The sequence below is a fragment of the Petaurus breviceps genome, unplaced genomic scaffold, assembly GCF_028583685.1.
Source record: "Petaurus breviceps papuanus isolate PSGF00001 unplaced genomic scaffold, PetGlider_PUasm1.0 557, whole genome shotgun sequence".
Taxonomy (NCBI): domain Eukaryota; kingdom Metazoa; phylum Chordata; class Mammalia; order Diprotodontia; family Petauridae; genus Petaurus; species Petaurus breviceps.
The window spans coordinates 83,599-108,113 of record NW_027186375.1 but is presented as its reverse complement, the minus strand read 5'-3'; the positions used below and the strand labels follow the sequence as shown (position 1 = coordinate 108,113).

Genomic DNA, 24,515 nt, shown 5'->3' with positions numbered 1-24,515 from the left:
AGGTCTGCCTGCCTTGAGTGTCTCCTCACTTCAATCTGTTCTTCATTCAGACACTAAAGTGATTTTTAAAGCCCAGGTCCAACCATTTCATCTCCTTAGTGAGCTCTAATGGTTTTCTATCACCTCTAGAACCAAATACAAAATGTTGTTTGTCATTCAAAGCCCTTCATAACCTACCATACTTCTGCCATTCCAGGCTTCTTATACCTTATTCCCCTTCTTAGAATATTCTTCAGTTTGTTCAGACTGGCTTCCTCGTTGTTGAACAAAGAAGAAATTCCATCTCCCAGCTTTAGGCTTTTTCTCTGGCCTGGAATGCTCTCCTTTTCTCTCTCTCTCCTTCCTGGCTTCCTTTAAGTTGGAGCTAAAATCCATCTTCTGTAGGAAGCCTTTCCCCAATGCCTCTTAATTCAATGCTTTTCCTCTCAATTATTTCTTACCTATCCTGTATATCACTTATTGTTTCCTCCTTTAGATTATGAGCTCCTTGAAAGCAGGGGACTGTCTTTTTGCCTCTTTTTGTATTCCCAGCACGTGGCCCACCTACCTGGCACATAGTAGGTCCTTAATAAATGTTCATTGACTGACTGTTTTTTTTTTTCTTTTAAAGCAATCGGGGTTAAGTAACTTGCTCAAGGTTACACAGCCAGTTATTTCTGGGTGTGGTGCTAAGTATCTGAGCCCGGATTCAATCCCAGGTCATCCCAACACTGGGGCTGGTGCTCTTACTTGCAGAGCCACCTGGCCGCCCCTGACTGTTTTCTTACACCAGGTTTTCTTTGGGTTGGTGGCTGGGTGGGGGTGGATAGTTCTTTTTTTTTTTTTTTACCTTATTCTGGAATACTTAAAAAAATTATTTGGTATTTTATTTTCCCCCAGTTGCATGGTTTTTAACAGTTTTTAACATTTGTTTTTAAAACTTTTGAGTTCCAAATTCTCTCCCTTCCTCCCTCTCCACACTCCCCCCCCCCCAATAGAGAAGGCAAGCTATTTGATATAGGTTATACATGTGTAGTCATGCAAAACATTTCCATATTAGTCATGTTGTGAAGGAAAACAGACAAAAAATTTAAGAAAAATAAATAAAGTGAAAAAAGAATGCTTCAATCTGTATTCAGATACCATTAGTTCTTACTCTAGGAATGGATAGCATCTTTCATAATATGTCCTTCAGAGTTGTCTTGGATCCTCGTATTGCTCAGAATAGCCAAGTCGTTCACAGCTGATCATCTTACAATATTGATTTTACTTTGTACACAGTGCGATTCACTTTGCATCAGCTCATATAAGCCTTTCCAGGTGATTCTGAGAGCATTCTGCTCATTATTTCTTACAGCACAATAGTATTCCATCATAATTACATACTACAGTTTGTTCAGCCGTTCCCCAGTTGATGGACATCCCCTCAGTTTCTAATTCTTTGCCCCCAGAAAAGAGCTGCTATAATTATTTTTGTATATATAAGTCCTTTTCCTTTTTGTTGGTTTTTTAAAAATCACTTTTGGGATATACACCTAGTAGTGGTTATTGCTATGTCAAAGGGTATTATGCATAGTTTTATGCCCGTTGGGCGTAGTTCCAAATTGCTCTACAGAATGGTTGAATCAGTTTACACCTCCAAGAGCAGTGCATTAATGTCTCATTTCTCCCACATTCCCTCCAATATTTGTCATTTTAATTTTCTGTCCTATTACTCAATTTAATAGGTATGAGGTAGTACCTCAGAATTGTTTTAATTTGCATTTCCTTAATCAGCAGTGAGAGCATTTATTTTCCCTGTGGCTATAGATAGCTTTGATTACTTCATCTAAAAACTGTTCATAACCTTTGATCATTTATCATTTGGGGGAATGGCTCTTATTTTTATAATTTTGACTCAGTTCTCTATATATTTAAGAAAAGAGATCTTTGTCAGAGAAACTTGCTTCAAAATTTTTTTCAGTTACTATTGTTAACTGTATTTCCCTTCTTCCCATCCCCCCTACCACTTATTCTATTCTCTCCCTCCTTCCACCCTGTCCCTCCTCAAAAGTGTTTTCCTTCTTACTGTTCCCTCCCCTCATCTACCCTGCCTTCTATCACACACACCCCCATGCCTTCTCTTATCTCCTTCTCCTCCAACTTTTCTGTAGGATAAGATAGCTTTTTATACCCATTTGAGTGTGTATGTTGTTCCCTCTTTGAGCCAATTGTGATGAGAGTAAGGTTCACTTCCCCTCCCACTCAGCTCCCCACTCTTCCACTGTAAAAACTTTTTCTTGCCTCTTTTATGTGAGATAATTTACCCCATTCCACCTCTCCCTTTCCTCCAGTATATTCCTCTCTCACCTCTTAATTTTTTTAGATATCATTCCTTCATATTCAATTCACACCTGTGCCCTCTACATATGTATTCCTTCTGACTGCCCTGATAATGAGAAAGTTCTTAAGAGTTAAAAGTATCATCCCATATAGGAATGTAAACAGTTTAACCTTAATAAGTTCTTTATGATTTCCCTTTCTGTTTACCTTTTTATGCTTCTCTTGAGTCTTATATTTGAAAGTCAGATGTTCTATTTAGCTCTGGGCTTTTCATCAAGAATGCTTGAACGTTCTTGATTTCATTTAATATCCATTTTTCCCCCTGAAGGATTATACTCAATTTGGGTTGTTGGTTGTAATCCTGGCTCCTCTACCCTCCAGAATATCATATTCCAAACCCCTCTAATTCTTTAATGTAAAAACTGCTGAATCTTGTGTTATCCCAACTGTGGCTCCACGATACTTGAATTGTTTCTTTCTGACTGCTTGCAATATTTTCTCCTTGATCTAGGAGCTCTGGAATTTGGCTGTAATATTCCTGGGAATTTTCCTTTTGGGATCTCTTTCAGGAGGTAATCAGTGGGTTCATACAATTTCTATTTTACTCTTTGGTTCTAGAATATCAGGGCAGTTTTCCTTGGTAATTTCTTGAAAGCTGATGTCTGGGTCCTTTTTTTGATCATGGATTTCAGGTAGTCCAGTAATTTTAAAATGATCTCTCCTGGATCTGTTTTTCATATCAGTTGCTTTTCAATTGAGATATTTCACATTTTCTTATATTTTTTCATCCTTTTGATTTTGTTTTATTATTTCTTGATTTCTCATAAAGACATTAGTTTCCATTTGCTCTATTCTAATATTTAAGAAATTATTTTCTTCAGTGAGCTTTTGGACCACCTTTTCCATTTGGCCAGTTCTGCTTTTTCAGGCATTCTTCTCCTCGTTGGTTATTTGGATCTCTTTTACCATTTTTTGACCTAGTCTGTTTTTTAAGGTGTTATCTTCTTTGGGATTTTGTGTGTGTGTCTCCTTTATCAAGTTGTTTACTCATTTTTCTTGATTTTCCTGCATCACTCTCATTTCTTGTCCCAGTTTTCCTTCTATTTCTCTTAATTGACTTTCAGAAACCCTTTTGACCTTTTCTATGGTCTGAGACCAATTCATATTTTTCTCGGAGGCTTTGAATGTAGGTTTGACTTTGCTATCTTCTTCTGAGTGTATATATTGATCTTCTTGTCCCCATAGTAACTTTATGGTCAGAATATTTTTTCTGTTTGTAAAGTAGAGCTCTCTTTCCAGGGTAGAGGGCGCTCTGGCCCAAGCTTGCTTCATGGGTTTTATGTGGCTTTTTTCAGAGATGCTTCTAGTGACCTGTAAGTTTTCAGTTTTTCCAAGGTGGTATGGTCTAAGGAGAGGTATGTTTACTGCACCCCTGGACTATGCTCTGCTCTGTGAGTGACCACAAGCACAGAATTGCGATGAAGTTTCCTACTCCACTGTGTCCAGAAGCTGTGGTGTGCTGATGCTTCTCACCACCCTGGGACTTCCACCCAGTATTGCAACCCAGATCTGAGTATGGGCAAAGCAATAGAGACCTGCCTCAGTGCTGGCAAAGAAAAACCCTGTAATCCCCTTCTGACAAGTTCGACCCTTTTTGTGGGTTTTGCTGCTTCAGGAATTGTTTTATGACATTATTTGAAGAGGTTTGGGGAAGAACTCAGGCAAGTTGCTGCCTTTCTTCATCATCTTGGCTCCATAGTAGCACTCCCCCCCACCATAATACTTGTTTAAATTATCTGTTTCCTTAGTCATGGTATAAATAAAAATTTCAATCTCTAAAATGAGAACATTTTTTAGTCATACAACTTCAGCATGATTTAGAAAATCTGAATGACCTGCTAATAACGTAAATCTTTTTGAAGTTGAGTTCTGTTCACTTCCTTTTTGGTATTAATTTGCTTTAGTTAAATCATTACTCTTTCTGTGGCACAATTAAGTTAATTTATATCTTTTTTCCAGACCACTTATTTATGTGGAAAGTAGACACATTACTGTAACAAGCAGAGCTTATTATCTCAAACAGAAATAATTAAATACCAAGTATTCTGAATATTGGAGTAAATTGGTGTTGTTGCAACTGAAAATGATAGTTTAGCTACATTATCTTTATACTGAGGCTGGGTGTGGTCCCTTAAAATAATTATGAATAATGGCTGTTGGTATTTTGCCATAATGCAGTAGATTCTGCATAAAAATAGATTTATGCCTTTTAACTTGCAGAGATTTTGTAGTTTAAAGCAGTTTCCATCTGTCAGTTATATTCTTTGACAGGGAAAAAGAGTTGAGTTAAATTAATTTCAGAAAAGAAAGAAGGAGCTAGGTAATGTTTGTAAAAGACTTAAAATCCTCAAAGATGAGCTATCCAAGTAATTAAGTTGTATCCAAATTTTATGAAAATGAAAGGCCTACCAGGTGAAGCTGTGTGGCTGTATTATCTTTAAATTGTATCAACCTAAGCTAGGGTACCTGCCTGCTATAACAAAAGAATGCAGGGATACTCCCTTCCTTAAGAGAAATGTGTTGCTGGTTTCCTAGCAAAATTTATCCCTTTTGTTGTTAGAGCATTTGAATGCAGCATAAATATTCTGAGTAAAGGCATAAGTATTAAACCTGTGATTTGCTTAGAGCAGAGGTGTCAGACTTGCATCCTGAGAGCAAGTGATCAGCAAAGCCTCAGACCCAGTACCAGGTTAAAAATAATTGGGAAACATTTAACAAAATAAATTAAAATGTAATATAACATAGAAAATATTAAATTGTGATTTTCTAAGTCAAGATGTTGCCTGCAGAATCCATTTCTATTTGAATATTATACCATTGGTTTAGATCACTAAGTTAGATCACTTGTCCAGAGTTCGCATAAACAGGTGTCAGAGGAGTAACTTGAACCCAGGTCTTACTGACTTCAAGGAGGGCTTCTTTCTATTCGGTGGCTGCAGGCATTAAAAAAAATAATTTAAAACTTTATATTCTTTTTTTTTTTGAGAAGAATTGGGGTTAAGTGACTTGCCCAAGGTCACATGGCTAGTTTTTTTGTGTGTAAGTGTTTGAGGACAGATTTGAACTCAGGTCTTCCTGACTCCAGGGCCAGTGCTCTATTCACTGTGCCACCTAGCCTCCCCTAAAAACTTTATATTCTTATTCCAGACCTTTAACAATGTATTGATTGATTCATTGGATAGAGTACTGTTTATTTCTTAATGGCAAGATAACCTTATGATTTCAGAATGTGCCAACAGTACCAATAAGATTCCCCAATTCTTAGTCCTGATTAATGCATTTATCATTTGGATAAAGGTTGAAAATATTAGTGACTCTGTAGGTTGTGATCTGCCTATGATAGCCTACTCTGTATTTGACTCTGGGCAGTTCATTTGACCTCTTATCTGCCTCAACTTTTTGATCTTTAAAATGGAGATAATAATAGCACCTATCTCCTAGAGTTACTATGATATGTATTTCCTTTTTTTAAATTAAATTTATTTATTTTTCGTTTTCAACATTCACTTTTATGAGATTTTGAATTCTGAATGTTTTCTCCTTCCCTCCCCAAGACAACATGCAATCTGATATAGACTATACGTGTATGATCATATTAAACATATTTCCATATTAGCCATGTTGTAAAAAAAAAAATCAGAACAAAAAAGAAAAGAACCACAAGAAAGGAGAAAATAGTCTGCTTCAATCTGCATTCAAACTCCATAGTTCTTTTTCTGGATGTGGATAGCATTTTCCATTGTGAGTCTTTTGGAGTGTTCTTAGATCATTGCATTGCTAAGAAGAGCTAAGTCAGGGCAGCTGGATGATGCAGTAAATAGAGCACCAGTCTTGGAGTCAGGAGGACCTGAGTTCAAATCCGACCTCAGACACTTTAACACGTACTAGCTGTATGACCTTGGGCAAGTCACTTAATCCCAATTGCCCTGCCCTCCCCCCTCCAAAAAGAGAAAAAAAAGAACTAAGTCTATCAAAATTGGTCATCGCACAGTGTTGCTGTTACTGTGTACAGTGTTCTCCTGGTTCTCACTTTACTCAACATCAGTTCATGTAAGTCTTTCCAGGTTTTTCTGAAATCCTCCTGCTCATCATTTCTTATGGAACAAAAGTATTCCATTATATTCATATACCACAACTTGTTCAGCCATTCCCCAACTAACTGATGGACATCCCCGCAATTTCCAGTTCTTTGCCACCACAAAAAGAGCTGATACAAATATTTTATATGTGTGGGTCCTTTTCCCTTTCTTATGCTCTCTTTGATATTCAAACCCAGTAATGGTATTACTGCATCAAAGAATATGCAGTTTTAATTAAATATATTTCTATAAACTTTTCTAAGTACTTTTTAAAATTTTAAAGATGAAAATTTATTGTTCGTAAGGTTTTGTTAGTCTCTCTCTCCCTTTTCCCTCCCCGCCATCCCTGGTCCCCAGAATTTGTATAATTTTAAGCTTTTTATATAGAATTCTGTTCTACAAATATTAATAATGATGGTGATGGTAATCTGCATTTAATGGTATTTTGAAGTTAGGAAAGCATTTTCAGTACATTTTCTCATTTGAATCTTGGAATGATTCTATGAAATAGGTAACATAGGTATCATCCTCATTTTAAAACTGATGAAACTGAGGCTCTAAAGTTAAGTGACTTGGCATGCTTTCATGTTTAGTAAAGATCCGGGGCTGAGTGAGTGCCAGCTATGAGTAGAGGACCCTCCTAAATACTGGAATTAAATACATGATAGGTTCCCTAGGGAAGCTTATGTTCCAAGATGGGAATATGATACAGACCTAGAAAATTATAAGACCACATAATGTTTGATAATGTACATAGGAATTATAGAGCTATATTAGTTCCGAGGGGAAAGGAAGATCATTACAAACTAAGGAGGAAAAGGTGAAGGGCAGGTTTTCCTGGAGGTGGTAAGCATTTGAACTGAGTATTTTTTGAGGAATCTATAAAACGCCAGTACGTGGGAATGGGAGCAATAGTGTAAACATAGAGAAAAAGCAAGAGTAAATTTTTCTGTGTTTGTGTGTGTGTGTGTGTGTGTGTGTGTGTGTGTAAGGAAATATTTGTATTTGTTGATGTTTTCAAGTTCATGATAATAAAAAGGAAATTTTAATGAATTGCCAACCAAAAACCAAAAAATTAGCTTTTGTTTCAGATAGAAGTTGAGGGGGGATGGGGAGGGTGTTGTTAAAGAAGCTTTGCCATTTCCTAAAAGCAATTCAGTCTTCTCTCCTAGGTTGGTTGGTGGAACAGTCTTAGGTATAGTTTGATCTGAGGAACAAGGAGGATAACATTTCCCTACACCAAAAATATCTCCTCCACCTTGTTCTATATTGCCTAAAATTTAACAGTAGGAAAAATTTAACCATATAAATTTCAATAATGAGATGAGAAAAGTCTTAGCAAAAACTTGATTGATTTTCCAGATGGTTTGGAGAGATGTGGCAGGCAAGACAGTACCAGTTTAGAAAATAAATTTGTTTATAAAAACTTGAGAAGGATGGTAGACGTTTAGGAGCGATATTATCTTTTAAAACAGGAAAAAGCAAATGTAAGGTAAAACAAACATAAAATTTGATGATAAACTTGGCTGATGACAGTTATCCAAATGGTGTTTAAGGATGAAGTGGGAAAAAAACATCTAGAAGATGAAGAAATATATAAAGATTTCTCTAATAGATTATACCGTTAAGCAAAGTGGAACCTCCCATTGGGACTCTAATATCAATTCCAGTTGTGCTCATGGAGGAAATAAAAATGGCACTAAAGGAAACAAAGATGGGAAAAGCAACTGGACTAGACCAGCTGTATACAGAAGAGATTCAACTAAAAGTCAAAATTTTGAGAATGATGAATTAATTTACAAGGTATTCCAAGGAAGGGAAGGTTACCAAAGACATGGAAAAAAAATATTAATCCCCTCTCTCCCCCTCAAAAATGTGTCCAGGAAATTATCAGCAACTACTAATCTACATTCCTGCTCTCCCATCTATATAAAAGTTTTATGAGAAAAATACATACAGTTATCCCCTTCCACTTCATGACTTTCCCTATCATGGTTTCGATATATCGCAGGTCAGTGTAAGAAACTAAGTGAGAATTTTTTTAGGAGTTTTGCAGAAGCTGCAGATAGCACATGGTGACCAGCAGATGACAGAAAAAGTTGAGAAACTCAGATATGCATAAAATATATGTATAATATTATATGTTATCAACATATTTTATCTTTCATTACCATAATAATTCAGACTTCTTCCCTGGTACAAAGGGAGAGCCAGAAATTTTTACATGGGTTTTCTAGATCATAGGGCACTGTGCTTCTAACCCTCAAGATATGGAAAGTACAACTGTAATTATCAAAGAGCTAGCTCCTTGATATGAATTGGAAATAAGAAAGGGTTTTTTCTTTTGTTTTTACAGGAAATAACCAATTTCTTAACACCACACAACTGACTGAAGGATATAGAAATAATACAGAGTCTCACTGTTTGTTGACCATTAAAAAAAACTTTTGCTTTTTTTAAACCTACTTTACAGGGGGTGATGAGGGACTCTCAAGTAGAGTGTATGACTATATGAATGCAAAGAGGGGTGTAAGAAATGGCCAGTGAAGAAGAAGGAAAATTCTGAGATCATCTCCAGATAGATATGTGTCCAGCATATAGTTAGAAATGAGTGACTTCTGTTCAGGGGAGAGATTGGGGCTGAACACAGTATTTAGTAGAATGAAGGACCACCCAGATCAGTGTGGTTGAGGACTATGAAAAATACCTTGGTTGTCATTAGTCATGAGAGTGCTGCTTTAGGGGTTGAGCACTGAAAACCCTAGTCCTGAGGTATGGGGCAGGGAGAAGGAAGAACTTGGAATGAGGGGGAGACCGAAGGCAAGGAAATATAAAATCCCTTATCTTTCAGTTTTCATCCTTGTATCTAAGTGGTGGTAGTTAAAATGGTATTAGGGAGAACTTTGGTTATTGATGCTGCTTATAGATATTTCAATAGATCCATGTGGTTTGTTCCAGTTGTGTGAAAAACAAAACCCTATCAGAGTGAGAAGATGAACTAAAAATTTGGTTTGGCTGTGAAAAGAATGCAAATTAGTCACATAGGTAAATTTCTTACTATTATTCTGCAACACTACATGTCAGAATAAGGTTGCAGATTTTATCTGTAAATGCTATAAACATAGATTCAGTTTTCATGGTTTATTTGTGGCATGAATAACAATGAAAAAAATCAGAGAACATGATTGAGGAGCTATGTCTTAATAGTAGCTTTTTATTCATTTGAGTGCAACTTTTTTGGGAGATTAGGAAGAAATTAATCTTATGATTTTGGAGGAATTTCATTTATCTTGTAAATGCAAATTAGATTTTACATATTGAACATTCAGCAGTTGTCCTGTAGTATAAGCAGTACCCTACCTAAAAATAATTAGTTGATTCTGAGAAAATAATGATAGTTTTTAAATGACATTACCAGGAACAGTTCCACAGGAAAAATATTACAAATGCTCCATTGTTTCAGCAAGATTTGTTTTAATGTATTAACAGTAACTCTGGCTAGAGCAACATCTGTGGGTGTATACCAGTGTTATTAATATTCATGTCTCTTTCTTACAGAAGACCATTGGTAAAATTGCAACATGCTTGGAATTACGAAGTGCAGCTTTACAGGTAAAAATAAATTTCTTCCTTCTTTCAATAAAATCAGTAGTTGTCATTCTACTAAATGTTTGTCATACATGCTAAAAATACTATACTTTCAGAGAAATTTTTATAACAGGAATTCTTCTATTAGGTTAGCAAGAAGATTTAATGTTTCTAAAACAAGAGAAAGTAGAAGATTTTTTTTTCTCTTACTTCCCTTATCTTTAAGTGCTTCCAGGAAAACAGAGGTGACAGTGACTCAGTTTGGCTCTTAGTAACAAGAAATTGATTGCTTTTAGCTTATATGTGAGTAGTTCCTATTAGAAACACAAAATGCCTTTTCTCATTGATTGGAATACAGAGATTAAAAAATTAGGTTTGTAACAAATGTATAATATGCCTATTTTTTATTTAGTCCACACAGTCTCAAGATGAATTTAAACTGGAGGACCTGAAAAAACTAGAACCAAGTAAGTTGGATTATATGGTTTTGTTACAGCTACTTTAAACATTATTTCCAATAATAAGATTAAAAAAATAAGTTTAAATGGCATGAACTATAATTTTATATTCTATGAAAATAAAATTTTCCTTGAGCTTTGCTACTCTTGTAAATAATATACTGCATTGTTTATTGCAGTTATCCCTTTAAATTTCACCTTCACTGCACCTTTCTATCTTGGTTCACAAGGTATTGGAAGTGGGGGAAGATACCAGATATAGAAGAAAATATTAGTTCTCCCTACCTCTCCCACCACACACACGTGCAAAAAAAAAAACGTGTCCAAGAAATTATCAGCAACTACTGATCTACATGCCTACTCTCCCATCTATATAAAAGCTTTATGAGAAAAATACATACTCATCAAAGAGGTCTTTGATGAGAATTAGAAATAAGAAAGTAAAATAGAGTATTCAGAGGTATGCTGTTTTATTTTCTGATACAACATCTATATAAATTTAAATCATTTTGATAATGATGTAGCTATTTTAGGAAATACTTGTAGAGTCATCTGGAAAATATATCATTCTATGTGGAAATGTGTATCAGTGACACTTAAAATAACATTTTAGTGATGACTCTTTAAAAAAAAAATCACTGTCACTTACCACTGATTCCCCTTCCCCAGAGCCTTTCCTTCCAGCAAAATAGTAGTCACATAAAACAGATTAAAACATTGACTATGTTGAAAATGTGTCTCATACTACACCTCTAGTCTGCCACCTCCCTCATGTCTAGAAACAGGAAGATATTTCACCATTGGTCATCTGAAGTCTTTCAGTGTTGTTTATGTTATTATGGTTTGATGATGATTTTTAGGAAATGTAAAATGTTTACTGTCTAACTCCTACCTTATTTTCTGAAACTTGTTCTCTGGAAGAAAAGATCTGCGTCAGAAATTTTTATCATTAAGGTTGTTGCCAAATAATCTTGTTGGTTGAAACAAATATTTTATTAGGTTAAATGTTTTCCAACATAAGCACAACCAGAAGAATTAAATATAAGACTAAAAATAAGTCAAAACTTTTTTGTATTTTTATTAAGGCAAAATATCTTATCTTGAAAATTTTTATGCATAAATAGCCACAATTCCTTCCCTTTATCCACCCGTTAAGTCAAAATTATAATTGTCTATAGGAACCCAGTTTTAAAGCTTCAAGAATCATAGGTTTAAAGCTAGAAGAGACCTTAGAAGTCACATAATACTACTGTACACAAAAGGAAATTAGGGCCCAGAAAGGTTCACTAACTTGCCCAAGGTCACATACACAGGCAGCAAATAACAGAGATGATATTCAAACATAGGCTCTCTGACTCCAAAACAAATACCTTTTTCTCCATCTCACTCTGCCTCTCTGTATATGACCCAGAGGTCATCAATTCCAAATTTTAGAACTAAAGAAAATGAGACCCTAAAGGATTAAGTGATTTTTGAGGATCCTAATTAGAACCCAGATTTCCTAGTCTTTCCATCATACCACAGTGAGTTTTATGTTTCACTGCCTTACCTTATAAGAACTAAGGATATGCTATTTTGGCTTTTGCAGACTAGTTTCTGATTCACAGCATAACTACAATGGGCAAGAGTATATTCTGGCAGTAGCAATAGGATTTGAATTACAGATTAAATATGTTTATCAAGTAAAAAGAGGAGATCTTTGATTTGGCATTGGGGAATATCTGCTGATGTAGGTCGGTGTCAAAGTGATAGAGACATGTAGCAGATTTGCTATAATTTTGGTGTTTTTTCTAGGGTTTTTATTTTTTTCATAGCATTTTCCTTCTGAGGATGACAAATGTAAAAATAAAATATTTTAGTTTTTGATTACTTTATATAATTAATATCCTGAGTTTTGTTTTAATCAACATGGTTTTAATATTTTAAAATAGCAAATATAATCCTAGATCTCTTGAGCTTATTAATGTCTATCACATAAACCTAAGCTTCTCAGTTATTTTGATTCTTAATTTTCCATGTTAACATATGTCTGAAATTAAAATGGAATGTTTTCTTAAAGCTTTAAAAATAATTTTAAAATCAGTTAGGGTACAATGAAAGGAAGGGTAGGGGCAAAGTGTTAACTACTTGGAGAAAAAGTGTAGTATTATAGTATAAGCAAAAAATATTTTTGTCAGCCCCATAAATACTGGAATTTTATTTCAGTGGAAAGCCATATCTAATTATGTCTGCAAATAATAATTTCTGTCATTTACATACTATTGTAATGGATTTACATACCATTTTAAGGTTTGCAAAGTACTTTTATGTAATACCTCTGTTACCTTCACAGCAACCAGTGAAGTCATTGCTACTTTAACTCTATTTTTGCAAATGAGGAAACTGAGACTGATGGAAGTTAAGTGACTTCTCCAGGGTTACATAGATAGTAGGTATCTGAGGCAGAATTTGAATTCGGCTCTTCCTGACTCCAGTTAACCCTAACCCTGTGCCACCTAGTCTTCTTGCAATACATTAGGATTAGGATATGTGATATCAATGTGTCATATTATTGTTTTCAAGACAGGAAAATTGGAACATCCACAACAGAAACTATTATAGTTTTCTCTGCTATTTATTGACCAGTTACTATTTGTGTTCCTTTTTTAAAAAGTCTAACATTCACCTGTAGAGAGATTATTAATCTTTGATGCATTATTTTAATTCTCTTTATATTCTATGATGTACTAAATTAGTTAACTTTCACCATAGGGAAGCATAGGTTTTACATACTAACTATATTATAATCATTTTAATAGGACTGTCTTTTTTTTCCTTATTGTTTTAAAATAAAGTTTTTCTTGTTTTGCTAGTATATGATTATACTTTTCCTCTTTCTGGGTTCTTTTTTTTTTCCTTTTAGATTCCCCACAAAACTTTCCCATTATGATCACTAGAGCTCAGTCTTTGGACAAATATTTTTTCCTTTTTATCATTTCAAACATACTAAATGTATAGATCTTTACTCTAATACTTCTGCATATTCCATTGTTACATTAGTAGGTATCAGGCTTGTAATCTCTTTTTGTGGGAGGAGAGGACTGTTATGTAGCTTGAGTGACTTCAGATTATCATGCTTTTGAATTTCATATAATGATTTTGAATTTGATTTCTGCATCTACCTGGTTCTTAATTGACTTTTTTGTTTTTGCTTTTTGGAGGGGGGAGGGCAGGGCAGTCGGGGTTAAGGGACTTGCCCAAGGCCACACGGCTAATAAGTGTTAAGTGTTTGAGGCCAGATTTTAACTCAGGTCTTCCTGACTCCAGGGCTGTGCTCTATTGACTGTGCCACTTAGCTGCCCCCCTTAGATTGTCTTTTTAAAAGGTATATAAAGTTGTACTCTATGGTCCTTCTGCACATAATAGAATATGGTTTGGGATTTGTTAAAGTTAGCTGGTAGATTTTAGTTAAGATTTTAATTATTTTATCAGTCTCAGATTTCTCAGCTAATTAATATTTACAGGTTACAGTAATTTTTTCAGAACAAAGAGCACAGTAGTCAACCAGTTAGGCACCTAGATAGCCTAAGAATTTAGAAATGGAAAGTTAATGAGTAATATTAACTTCAACTCTTTTAGATATAGATTCCTTTTTTAAAAGATATATTGTCTTACCAAAAATTTCTTGTTCCTCAATACTTCAAGCATCTGGGATATGAAAGCACTAATAATATAATTTTCTTGTATTATTCCTCAATGATTTACTTGTTATCTAATATACCTCCCTTATTATAATTGTAACATTTTAAATGTTGGAAAAGACTTCAGAAGTTATCTAGTCCAACTCCTACCTATTTCCTATTTTTTTAAAAAATCAGTCTTTAGGGGATTTTTACCCATAGCCACTAGAAAAGTTGGGGAGCCCATTTTGCTTTGTCTTAAAACTAAATAAATCAACTGTATAGTCCTTTCCAACAAAACAAGCCATGTTATTTATATTTGTGTATTTGTCTGTCTTTTTTTAGGATATAAGCTTCAAGAGATCAGGGTATATGTTCTGTGATAGCATGCTGTGAGTGCTTAATTTTTTATTAGTAGAATAAATTTAGATGCTTTCTCTGCCTGCTTTTCTGAGGTCTGAAGTCTGCCAGATAAATTAAAAGGACCAAATAATAGTCACCAAAATAATACTATACTTCTTGTTTCTCCTAATGCCATCTATGTTATAGTAATCCTCTATGGTTCTCCCAGTGCCTAAAGTATCCTGAAACAACATTAGTAACTACTGTAACTTTCTCAAGCTGTCAGGATAAGTGGAAAGAAATACACACCATAGGCAGACTCCCTTTTTAATTAACTTGAAGGGGTGTCAGTATTCCTGCTTTTAAAATGGAAATATATTACTAAAGTATACTAAACAGTTAAATGAGGGTTCTTGAGATTTTATTTTTGTAAAACCGAATCTTGTGTAATTTATAGTTAACATTGATTATGGAAAGCCATTTTGAAAAAATGAGATACTTTGCCTATTCCAAAGTAATGATACCTGAGAAAGTAGATAGGATCATATGTCTACCAGGGTTGGGGAACTTTTGGCCTCAAGATCACATGTGGCCCTTTAGGTCCTGAAGTACGGCCCCTTGACTGAATCCAAACATCACAGAACAAATCCCCTTAATAAAAGGATTTGTTCTGTAAAACTTGGATTTCTTCAAAAGGCCAAACCCAATGACCTAGAAGGTCACATGTGGCTTCAAGGCCACAGGTTCCCCACCCCTGGCTAAAACCTGAGGAGACCTTAAAGGCCACTTAGTCCACTCCTCTCATTTTATAGAGAAGGAAATAGAGGCCCAAGAAAGATAAGTGACTTGTCCAAGAGGACGCAAGTAGTAACCATCAGAGGAGGAAGTCAGGTCCTCTGACTAGAATAATATACAACATTGCCTCCCAAATACTGCTCTGCTCTGATATAATAACTGTATAAATTCAAAAGAATCTTAATATTTGGTGTGATTTTCCAAAGTGTTGTAGTAATATTTGTAAATTTTGTTTGATTTAAAATGTTCTTTGTTGTTCACATTCTATGGGGAAAGGGGTGTGTAAAAGGTAAAAACTAAAATTTCTGTACAGTAACACAGAATTTCATTTTGTCTTCACCTTGAGCTAGCAAGAAACTTTTCATACAGTAGCTTTCAATAATTCAGACACCAGTTTTGGGGGTTTAAATCTTTAGCACTTAAAGGAAAAAATGATGAAACTAATGTGTTTCAGAGTATTTCAAATTTTATTAAAATATTTAATGTACAATATTTTCACACAGATACTACATAGAATTACCAGATAAAAGAAAATATAGTCTTTAAATCCTTAGGATTGCTAAAGGAATGGGTTTTGTGAACACATTTGTTATGCATAATTTATCTCTCAACATAATTTATTGTAACCACATTGTTATTTATTACAAACTCTTAGCAAGAAAATGGAAATGTTTTATTATAAAGAATTGGGTATTATGACAGTATTCATTTAAAATAGAAATCACCTAATATAGATCTGGATCACTCAGGAAATAAGCATGATTCAGATGAACAAACTGTAGCAGCAAGCACCCCAGCATCCCCAGGGTGGCTGCCAACACAGGTTCTTAGATCTGCTTTTCAAAAGGAAAGCAACTCAAAATGGGTTAGCAAGCTTACTTTAATCAGTCAAACATATATTGTTTACCTAGTTCAGGGGAAAAAGGTCAGCACCCCGAACTTCAGACTATACAGACAGAAACATCTCAAGTAGACAGGCTCCAAACTGTCCAGCCATTACAACCATACCAAATCACAGTTACCAGAGAGGGAAGCATCAACATCTGGGTTTTTCAAAGCTGGGGGGCTCTCAATGGCTGCCCAGAGTCTCATCTGATCAAATCACACAACACTTCTCAAAGTGAGCCCCAAAGCACAGCCTACCATCAGCGCTTATATAACCTTCTCCTGGCTCAGAGAATGTAACAACCTTCTTGACCCACTGCCCAATCACAAAGCACCAAGGTGTGGGCATTCCTGAAAACTAAGCCTCCTGCACAGGTTCCATGTGACCACATTCAGCCTATTAGGGGGCAGAGTATATTTTCAAATCAAGGAAGGTTTTCAGAGTCTCATAAACCTACCAGAGGGCCTAGGGGCAGGGAAGATCTTTAAATTTGCATTTCCATTATACCAACTCCAAGTCTTGGGACTTTTACCTTTCATATATCCTAAAAACTGTGGGAATTAGGGGAAGTACTAACATACTGAGATTTCTGTTAAATGTCCACAGTTAATTTTTTTAAGATAAGACTAACTTCATTCTGTATAGCACCAGTGATTTTTCTCTTTTAAGCCTTTTGACATAGTATAGTTGACTTGGCTCTAAGCTTGAAGTAACCACAAAGTTGGGAAGCCCGAGATCAGCTAGAGCAGGCATAGGGAACCTGTGACCTCCTTCTAGGGCCTTGGGTGCAACCTTTTGACTGAGTCCAAGTTCTACAGAAGGAATCCTTTTATTAAGGGGATTTGTTCTGTGAGGTTTGGGTTCAGTCAAAGGCCACACTTGAGGACCTAGAGGACCACGTGTGGTCTGGAGGCCACAAGTTCCTCACTCCTGGACTAAAAAGTCATAGGAGTCTCTTGGGTTGCCCTGGGGCTAATTCAGTGAGCTTTGAAAAATAAAAAATGGAAAAATCCTACTTTCCTATATTTAATCCTGATGGAATCAGGTACACCCAAAATTTATGAAAAAGCGTTTACATATAATGTATCCTTTATAGGAAAAGGGGGGCTGCATAACATCACAGCAGAAAAGCAAACTGTGGAGATACAGATAGAAGGTAGATAAAAGAAGTATTTTAACATACTTTTAAAGATAACAGTAGTATTGTAGATCTATTGTAGACATAGGTATTATAGAATAAAATACTATAAAATAGGATAGTAAAGGAATTTGTGGATTATAGCATTTACCCTTCAGACATGGAACTTCACTAAAAAGAATATCAAAAGGAATTTGTAGCATATATTTGAGTTGGAGGGGACCTTAGAATACAGCTGATTCAACCTTTCATTTTACAGATAAGGAAACTAAAGTTCAGAAAAGAGAAATGACTTGACTAGGGTCAAATGCCAAACTCAAGTTTCCTAAAATCATACAGTGTGCTTGTCACTTCATGCTAAGAACAGGCAAGCATTGATAGATGACATAAGGCAAAGTGTAGTCATAGACCTTTGAAGGCAAAGTACTGAAACCATTTTCCCCTTGATCCTGTATTGGTCAGTTCTTGATGTCAGTCTCACTTTGACTGTGATGGGGATGGTAGTTTTCTGTAAGATCTCTGAATCTTTGGAGCTAAATTTTCATGGAAGTCTGGCAAAATCCAAGGGTTGGTAGCATTTGGAACAAACTGGACATTTTCTTGTTCAGTCTTTCAATTACAGAATGTATAACAATGGCACAGGGACTATGGTAAGGCTGATTAATTTTTTTTAAATATATGTATTCAATATGAATTAGTTTTGAAAATTCATTGTAAGGCCCATTTATTTCTTGGTTCTGGTTTCATGAAGAAACTCATTTTTATTTTTTTCTTTACAGTCCTAAAGAATATTCTTACTTATAATAAGGAATTCCCCTTTGATGTTCAGCCTGTCCCATTAAGGTAAGAATAAAAAACCCAGACACCAGCATTTCAGCTTCAATGTTGTGCCTATATTTCTGTGGCTGTTTTCATATTCACATGGATAGTACCTTGGGAAATAAATGACTTGGAAGCATATTGTTTGCATCGCTCATTATTTCCTTTTTTTATGTAGAAGAATTTTAGCACCTGGTGAAGAAGAGAATTTGGAATTTGAGGAGGATGATGAAGAGGGTGGTGCTGGAGCGGGGTCTCCAGACTCCTTCCCTGCTAGAGTTCCAGGTAGGAGTCATCAATTATACATGTGCTTTATCTAAGATCAAGAAGTAGGGAGGGTTTTCCCTAGTTCTTTCTAGAAGGGAGTAAAACTTCTTGTGCAAATTCTCACAGCCATGTGTAGTAGTTGCTGTCCTCTATCAGCCTCTGAAAATGGCATCATTATTACTCACATTTTCATAGTGACTCAAGATGTACAAAGTGCTTTCCATATATTATTTACCTAGAATGATTTAAGTAATCAGATTTAGGAATTAACAACATGAAATCAATAATAAACTAACTCTAGGCCCAGGCAAAGTGGCCTTTGGATGACTCTCTTAAGTCTTGTGAAAGAGGGAATAAGCTTGGAGAATTTTTTTACATGCTTAGGTTGGTGAGCTCCATGTTTCTCTTCCTTTTCTGCAGCCAGCCAGGCCTTTTATCTTCTTTGGCAGACGGGGGAGTTTCCTTGTCTTTTCCCTCCTGGCCCCCAACCATCTCACCACACCCTGTTTTTCTCTCTTTATGCAGTTTACTTCATTTATCTACTTAGCTTCAGAAAGTGGAACAGTATTCAATAATACAGTATATTTTTTTAAGGCAGTGGAAGCTTTATTGATATAATTAAGGTTCCAGGGTTCTTAATGCAGTTCTCCTAGATTTATTGTTATGTTACTTCTAATATGTTTTTATAATGAAAGAGTGCAAACAATCTTGCTTTTGGAAAATAAGTGAGATGGGGTAGGCAGCTTCTCTTTTGCTGGCTTGAAATTTCTATTTCCTCCTCAAACAACATGATTTTTGTTAATTTGGTTTCAAGTTTTAGGAATGCCAGCTTCATTTGGTAGTTTCTCTGCTCCATATACTTACAACACAGAAACCTGGAGCATATGATAGCAGTAGGACAGAGAAATGATTTGAATCTATGTTTTGGGTCCAAGATGCTCAACTGAAGATGTTTCCTATACTCTTACTGTGAGCTCATGCTTCTATGAGAGAGATTAAATAATAATGTAGTTTTTTTTTTCCCCTGTGATGTGGTCAATTGCAGTATTTAAACATTGCGCCTCTCCTCCTTTGTAGCATGAAGGTCTGCAGGTTTGCAGTGTTGCAAAAGAGTTCATTGCCAAGGCAATTTTACTGAACCCACTTACAGAAGAAAAGTTTGTGTATTGAGATAAGACTGATATAAAAAACTAAAGACATCAATAAAATTTCTAAAAATACATGGTTGAGAACAACAGTTTTCTGATAGCTTTTGTGACTTACTATGAAAAGGAGGGGAGTATATGTAATGAGAAGGTGGGGAAGGAAGTGTATTAGAACCAAATGAGCTGTTTGTGTGAGTTGGGATTGCTTGTTGGGGCTATCCTTTACATAATCACTTAGAAAGTTGCATTTACTCTGAAAATATAAGGATAGCAGTAACTTATAAAGAATCTTCAAAGCACAGAAAATTTTTCTTTTTTAAAAAAATCATGCTAAAAACCTATTGCCAAAGCTTACAGGCTTTATCTGCAAACTCAGTGGCAGAATAATTCTTCAAATTGTTTTGACTAAACTTTCATTGAATCCACAATACTCTTGGATTGAGTAATTTTAGTTCTGATGCTTTAAAACCATCAAGTAGATGAACTCTACTGATTTGTCTAAAGGTTTTTAAAAGCCAGGAGGTTATTAAGATTGTATTGAGTGTTCTGAAATGTGGATTTTATGTAAATTCTAGGTGGCAATCATGAATGGTTTAAGAAATTTATTGTTGGGGTGGCCAGGTAGCTCAGTGAATAGAGCACCATCCCTGGAGTCAGGAGGACCTGAGTTCAAATCTGGCCTCAGATACTTAGCACTTGCTAGCTGTATGACCTTAGGGCAAGTCACTTAACCCCAATTGCCCTCCTTCCCCCCTCCAGAAAGAAAAAAAAAAATTATTGTTGAGAAAACTTCACATTTAGGTGATTGTCTATAATAGCCTTAATTTGTGAAATTGAAATTTTATTTTCTAGCAGTTTCAATCTATTTAATATTAATGAACAGTTGTCTGTAGATTGACTTCAGGGACATCTAGGTGGTGGCACTATAGATAGAATACTGGGCTTGAGTCGGAATGCCTGAGTTCAAATTTGGCCCCAGAAACTTATTAACTGTTTGACTCCGGGCAAGTCACTTAAATTCTGTCTGTCTATCTTAGTTTCCTCAGTTGTCAAATGCGGGGTAATAATAGGTAATAATAGCACCTACCTGTCAGTGTTGTTGTGAGGATCAAAGAAGATAATTTTTGTAAAGTGCTTAGCACAGTGTCTGGCACATAGTAGGAGTTATTTCCTTTTTTCCTCCTTCCTTCGTTAAGTCCAAAAAAGCACCAGTTGAGACATAACTTAATATCCAAGTGTGATCCTGTTGTTTTGTACTGGCCATTGCTCCATGCCTGAAATGTATTTTTCCTCCTCACCTCTGCCTCATAAAATCTCTTCCTTTCTTTTTAAAAATTAATTAATTTTTAGTTTTCAGCATTCCCTTTTGTAAGATTTTGAGTTCCAGATTTCCCCCTCCCCCAGATGGCATGCAGTTTGAAATAGGTTATACATGTACAATCATGTTAAACATATTTCCACATTAGTCATAATGTAAAAGAAGAATCAGACAAAAGGGAAAAACCACAGATCTCTTCTTTCTTTTTTTTTTGATCTCTTCCTTTCTTGAGGTTGCAGCTGAAACATCACCTATTACATGAAGCTTTTCTTAACTACCTTGTGTTTCAACTACTTTGTATTTGTTCTTTTTATATTTATTTTGTACTTTTATAACTACTTGTCTCCCCCATTAGAACATAAACTCCTTGCAAGAAGAGGAATCTTTTTCATTTTTTTTTGTATTAGTATCCCTGTTGCCTGGCACATAATGGGGTTGTGCTTGTTGGTTGATTGATTGGTGAAATTTTTTATATATGGCATAATGGAATGGTTACATAGAAATGAGTGGTCTTTGGTGTTCACTATCAAGTTTAGGGTTCTCTCAGTGTGCGCGCACACACACACACACACACGGCAAATCAAATTAATTAAAGTAACATATTGTAGATAATCTAGATGCCTTCGAAGGGCAGTGACACAACATGGGGAATTGTGTAGTGCTTGGCACTTGAACTAACAGAAACTTGAAGAAGGTTAACAAGATTATGTCCTAGAGGGTATAATACCATTTTTACTTTACTTTTAATTTTTTGGTCATCTTGTGTGATTCTTGTCCTTGTCCTGCTATAAATCTTCCATGGGGTATATGACAAGGCATTTGTCTAGTTTCAAAGAGCCTATGATAACTGGCATTTATGTAGCTCTTTAAGGCTTGCAGCCATTTTACATACATTATCTTGTTTAATTTAGATGAAGAGTCACACATAAAGAGAAAAATAGAAATATAAAACAGATGACTTCCAAAGTAGTAGAATAGTTAGTAAGTATAATAGTGAGGACTATGGGAGTTATTCATTCTAGAACATTATGGTCAACTTGGATGTTCTTGTTATGTAACTTATTTATACACAAATAGACTATACCTTTATCCTCCAACTATAGCTTTTAAAACTTGTACCTTTTGCTTGTGAACTTAGGCAGTTCTCTTGTCTTGTCATGAGGCATTTCTTTAAACTGTTATGGAAATCACTCATTTCATCACTAGCTGGTGCTTTTGCTTCTTCAGTAAGGTCAAATGCTAATTTTGTTTATTAAGCTGTTTTCTAAAAACAGTTATTAATTAAAGAAATAGATTACTTAGAGTCATCTGCATCTTAGTTTAGTGCCTCGGTGAAATGCAAAACAGAAGAATTACTTAGACTGTGCTTAACCCTGAAGTAAGAAACTGCCTGGTACAGTGAGAAAAGTGATGTAATTGAAATACCTAGATTCAGATTCTAGGTCTGCTTACTTACTAGTTGTATGTACCCTTAGATAAGTTTCTTGACCTCTGAGCCTCTTTGACTCTGCAGCTTTTATAATCTTTATACATGGGTTTATGTTTCAGGGGTGTATGCAGGAGTTTTATATGAATGGGGTCTCAGCTATATAGTTGTGAATGCATGTCTCCTTTAAGAGAGAGGTACCTTTATGCTCTAAAACTGAGGTATGATCTTTTGATAAAGTCCCAGAGTAGGAATTTAGTGGGGGACAAAACTTTGTTAAATAGTGGATTAAAAAATGGAATGAATCAGAAGTTTTTATTTTACCTGCTCTTAATAAAAAAAAAAAACTAGACAAAATACAATTTTATCTTAGATACAAATTTATAGGACAAAACCGAATCAAGCTGTGTTGCATAGCTTTCCAGAATTCAAGCTCCCCTCCATACTATAATAAGGTCAAGAAAACAACTCATTTTTTCCTGCTGTATCTTCCTAACATTAGCAATATTTGTTGGAGTAGAACTTCAGTACTTGAAATTTTTTATATATGGCATAATGGAATGGTTAGATAGAAATGGTCTTTGGTGTTCACTAGCAGACACGATGTATTAGGATGAAGGAAATGCTCTCTTGTGGTAACTGATAGTTGCAATTTTTGGCCTTTAAATTGCCAGTTAGACAAAAATTTCAGTTAGTTTGGACCTTCTTGGCCCTTTTCCTCTTGAGAATTGCTTTGGCCTTATCACTAATTCTTACCTGATGTATGGGAGAGCAAATATGTGGGACTGGATCTGGAAAGGAAAGAGAATTGGGATGTTTCTTTTTTTCTAAACAGTTGATTTTCCTATAATTAGGTTGTTCTCCCCTTTTGTTTTATGAATGTTAAATTAGAAATGATTTTTGCACAGCAAAATTTTTTTTTAGGATATATGGTCATATTCAGTTTCTTAGATTCACAGACATTTGAATTCCTTCTGAATTTTAAAAGACTATTTTCTGGTTCCTCCTAATAAACTGTTAATCACCATGTTTTCTAAATTATACTTATTTCAGGGCAACAGGTAGTTGCGTTTCCTGTGTGATTTAAATTCTTTAAATAATAAACTTTGAATTGTTACTATCTGTTCAGTACTAAGCTTTTTGGCACAGAAGTAGGAATCAGGCAGCTTTCTTCTTCCCAGATATTAAATAATTGAAAATCATCTTGCCATATTAATGAGGATTTTAGAGAGAAATAGTTTAACTATGTGAGAGCAAGGGTCATGTCTTCACTATGTTCTTTTAAGTACCTACTTTAAAATTATTGGTAGGGTTAATGTTTATTGCTGTTTCTCTGTTACCAGGTACTTTATTACCAAGGTTGCCATCTGAACCAGGAATGACGTTACTCACTATCAAAATTGAGAAAATTGGTCTGAAAGATGCTGGGCAGTGCATTGATCCCTATATTACAGTTAGTGTAAAGGGTAAATAGCTCTGTTTCTACATTCTGTCTCTGGTGCATTTTATACTACTGCTTCTTATGGTCAAGCCATTGACATTTTTTTTTGTCACATATGTGTGACAAACTCATGGTCTACTCTATAGTGAGACAGGATAACTGGGAATAGATTTCCATTCATCGTTCTCCACCACATCCCACCCCCAAATTGAGAGGGATATGCCAAAAGCACTTGCCTGTATTTATAACATGCTGTACAACATTGCTTTTGGGAATTTCCTAAATGTGTATTTTAACTCTAGTATTTCTATCCAAGATAGTCATTAGCTTTGTGCATAGTCTTCATCAAACATTATTCCCTTGAAGGAATGAGTTAAATGCACTACACATTTCAAGGATCTGACCATTTTGATGCAAAATCAAGTACACTTCTGTCATTTTCCCTGACCTTCCTGCTATAGGCACTCCCATTCATTTCCAAGGGAACTCTGTACATGGGAGAGATCTGTAGAGGTGGCTGAGAATTAGGTCTTTGAATTAGATCTTTAATGAATCACCAGTGCAGATGGAAAAACATGGATACACTCACAAACATCCATATCCTGAACGTAATCATGTGGGATGCTGGAAAACTGAAATATTTGTTATCCTTAACTATGTTGCCATGGTTATTAAACATGATTATTTTTAGGCATTTTCTTCTTCTATCTAGTTGTTTCTTGTAGACAATTTTATTTTCATTTTTGACTTTGAGCAGAGATTTAATAGAATTATTAGATTAATTATATTAATA

At 35.2% G+C, this 24,515-nt stretch overlaps 1 protein-coding gene across 3 annotated transcripts in view; it reads left to right on the top strand.

The window, feature by feature from the left end:
• The window catches only part of AIDA (axin interactor, dorsalization associated), a 55,313-nt gene that overhangs the window by 21,982 nt on the left and 8,816 nt on the right, over positions 1 to 24,515 (top strand). For 2 of the 3 annotated variants that reach the window (XR_011171280.1, XM_069102819.1), the window contains exons 3-7: positions 9,999 to 10,052; positions 10,441 to 10,495; positions 18,086 to 18,149; positions 18,304 to 18,410; positions 23,625 to 23,747. Coding sequence is in view for 2 of the 3 variants with exons in the window: in XM_069102819.1 (XP_068958920.1) it covers positions 9,999 to 10,052; positions 10,441 to 10,495; positions 18,086 to 18,149; positions 18,304 to 18,410; positions 23,625 to 23,747 (403 nt within the window). In the remaining variant the exon portion in view is untranslated. The remainder of the gene's footprint in view (positions 1 to 9,998; positions 10,053 to 10,440; positions 10,496 to 18,085; positions 18,150 to 18,303; positions 18,411 to 23,624; positions 23,748 to 24,515) is intronic. The other variant, XM_069102820.1, reaches the window with a different exon arrangement.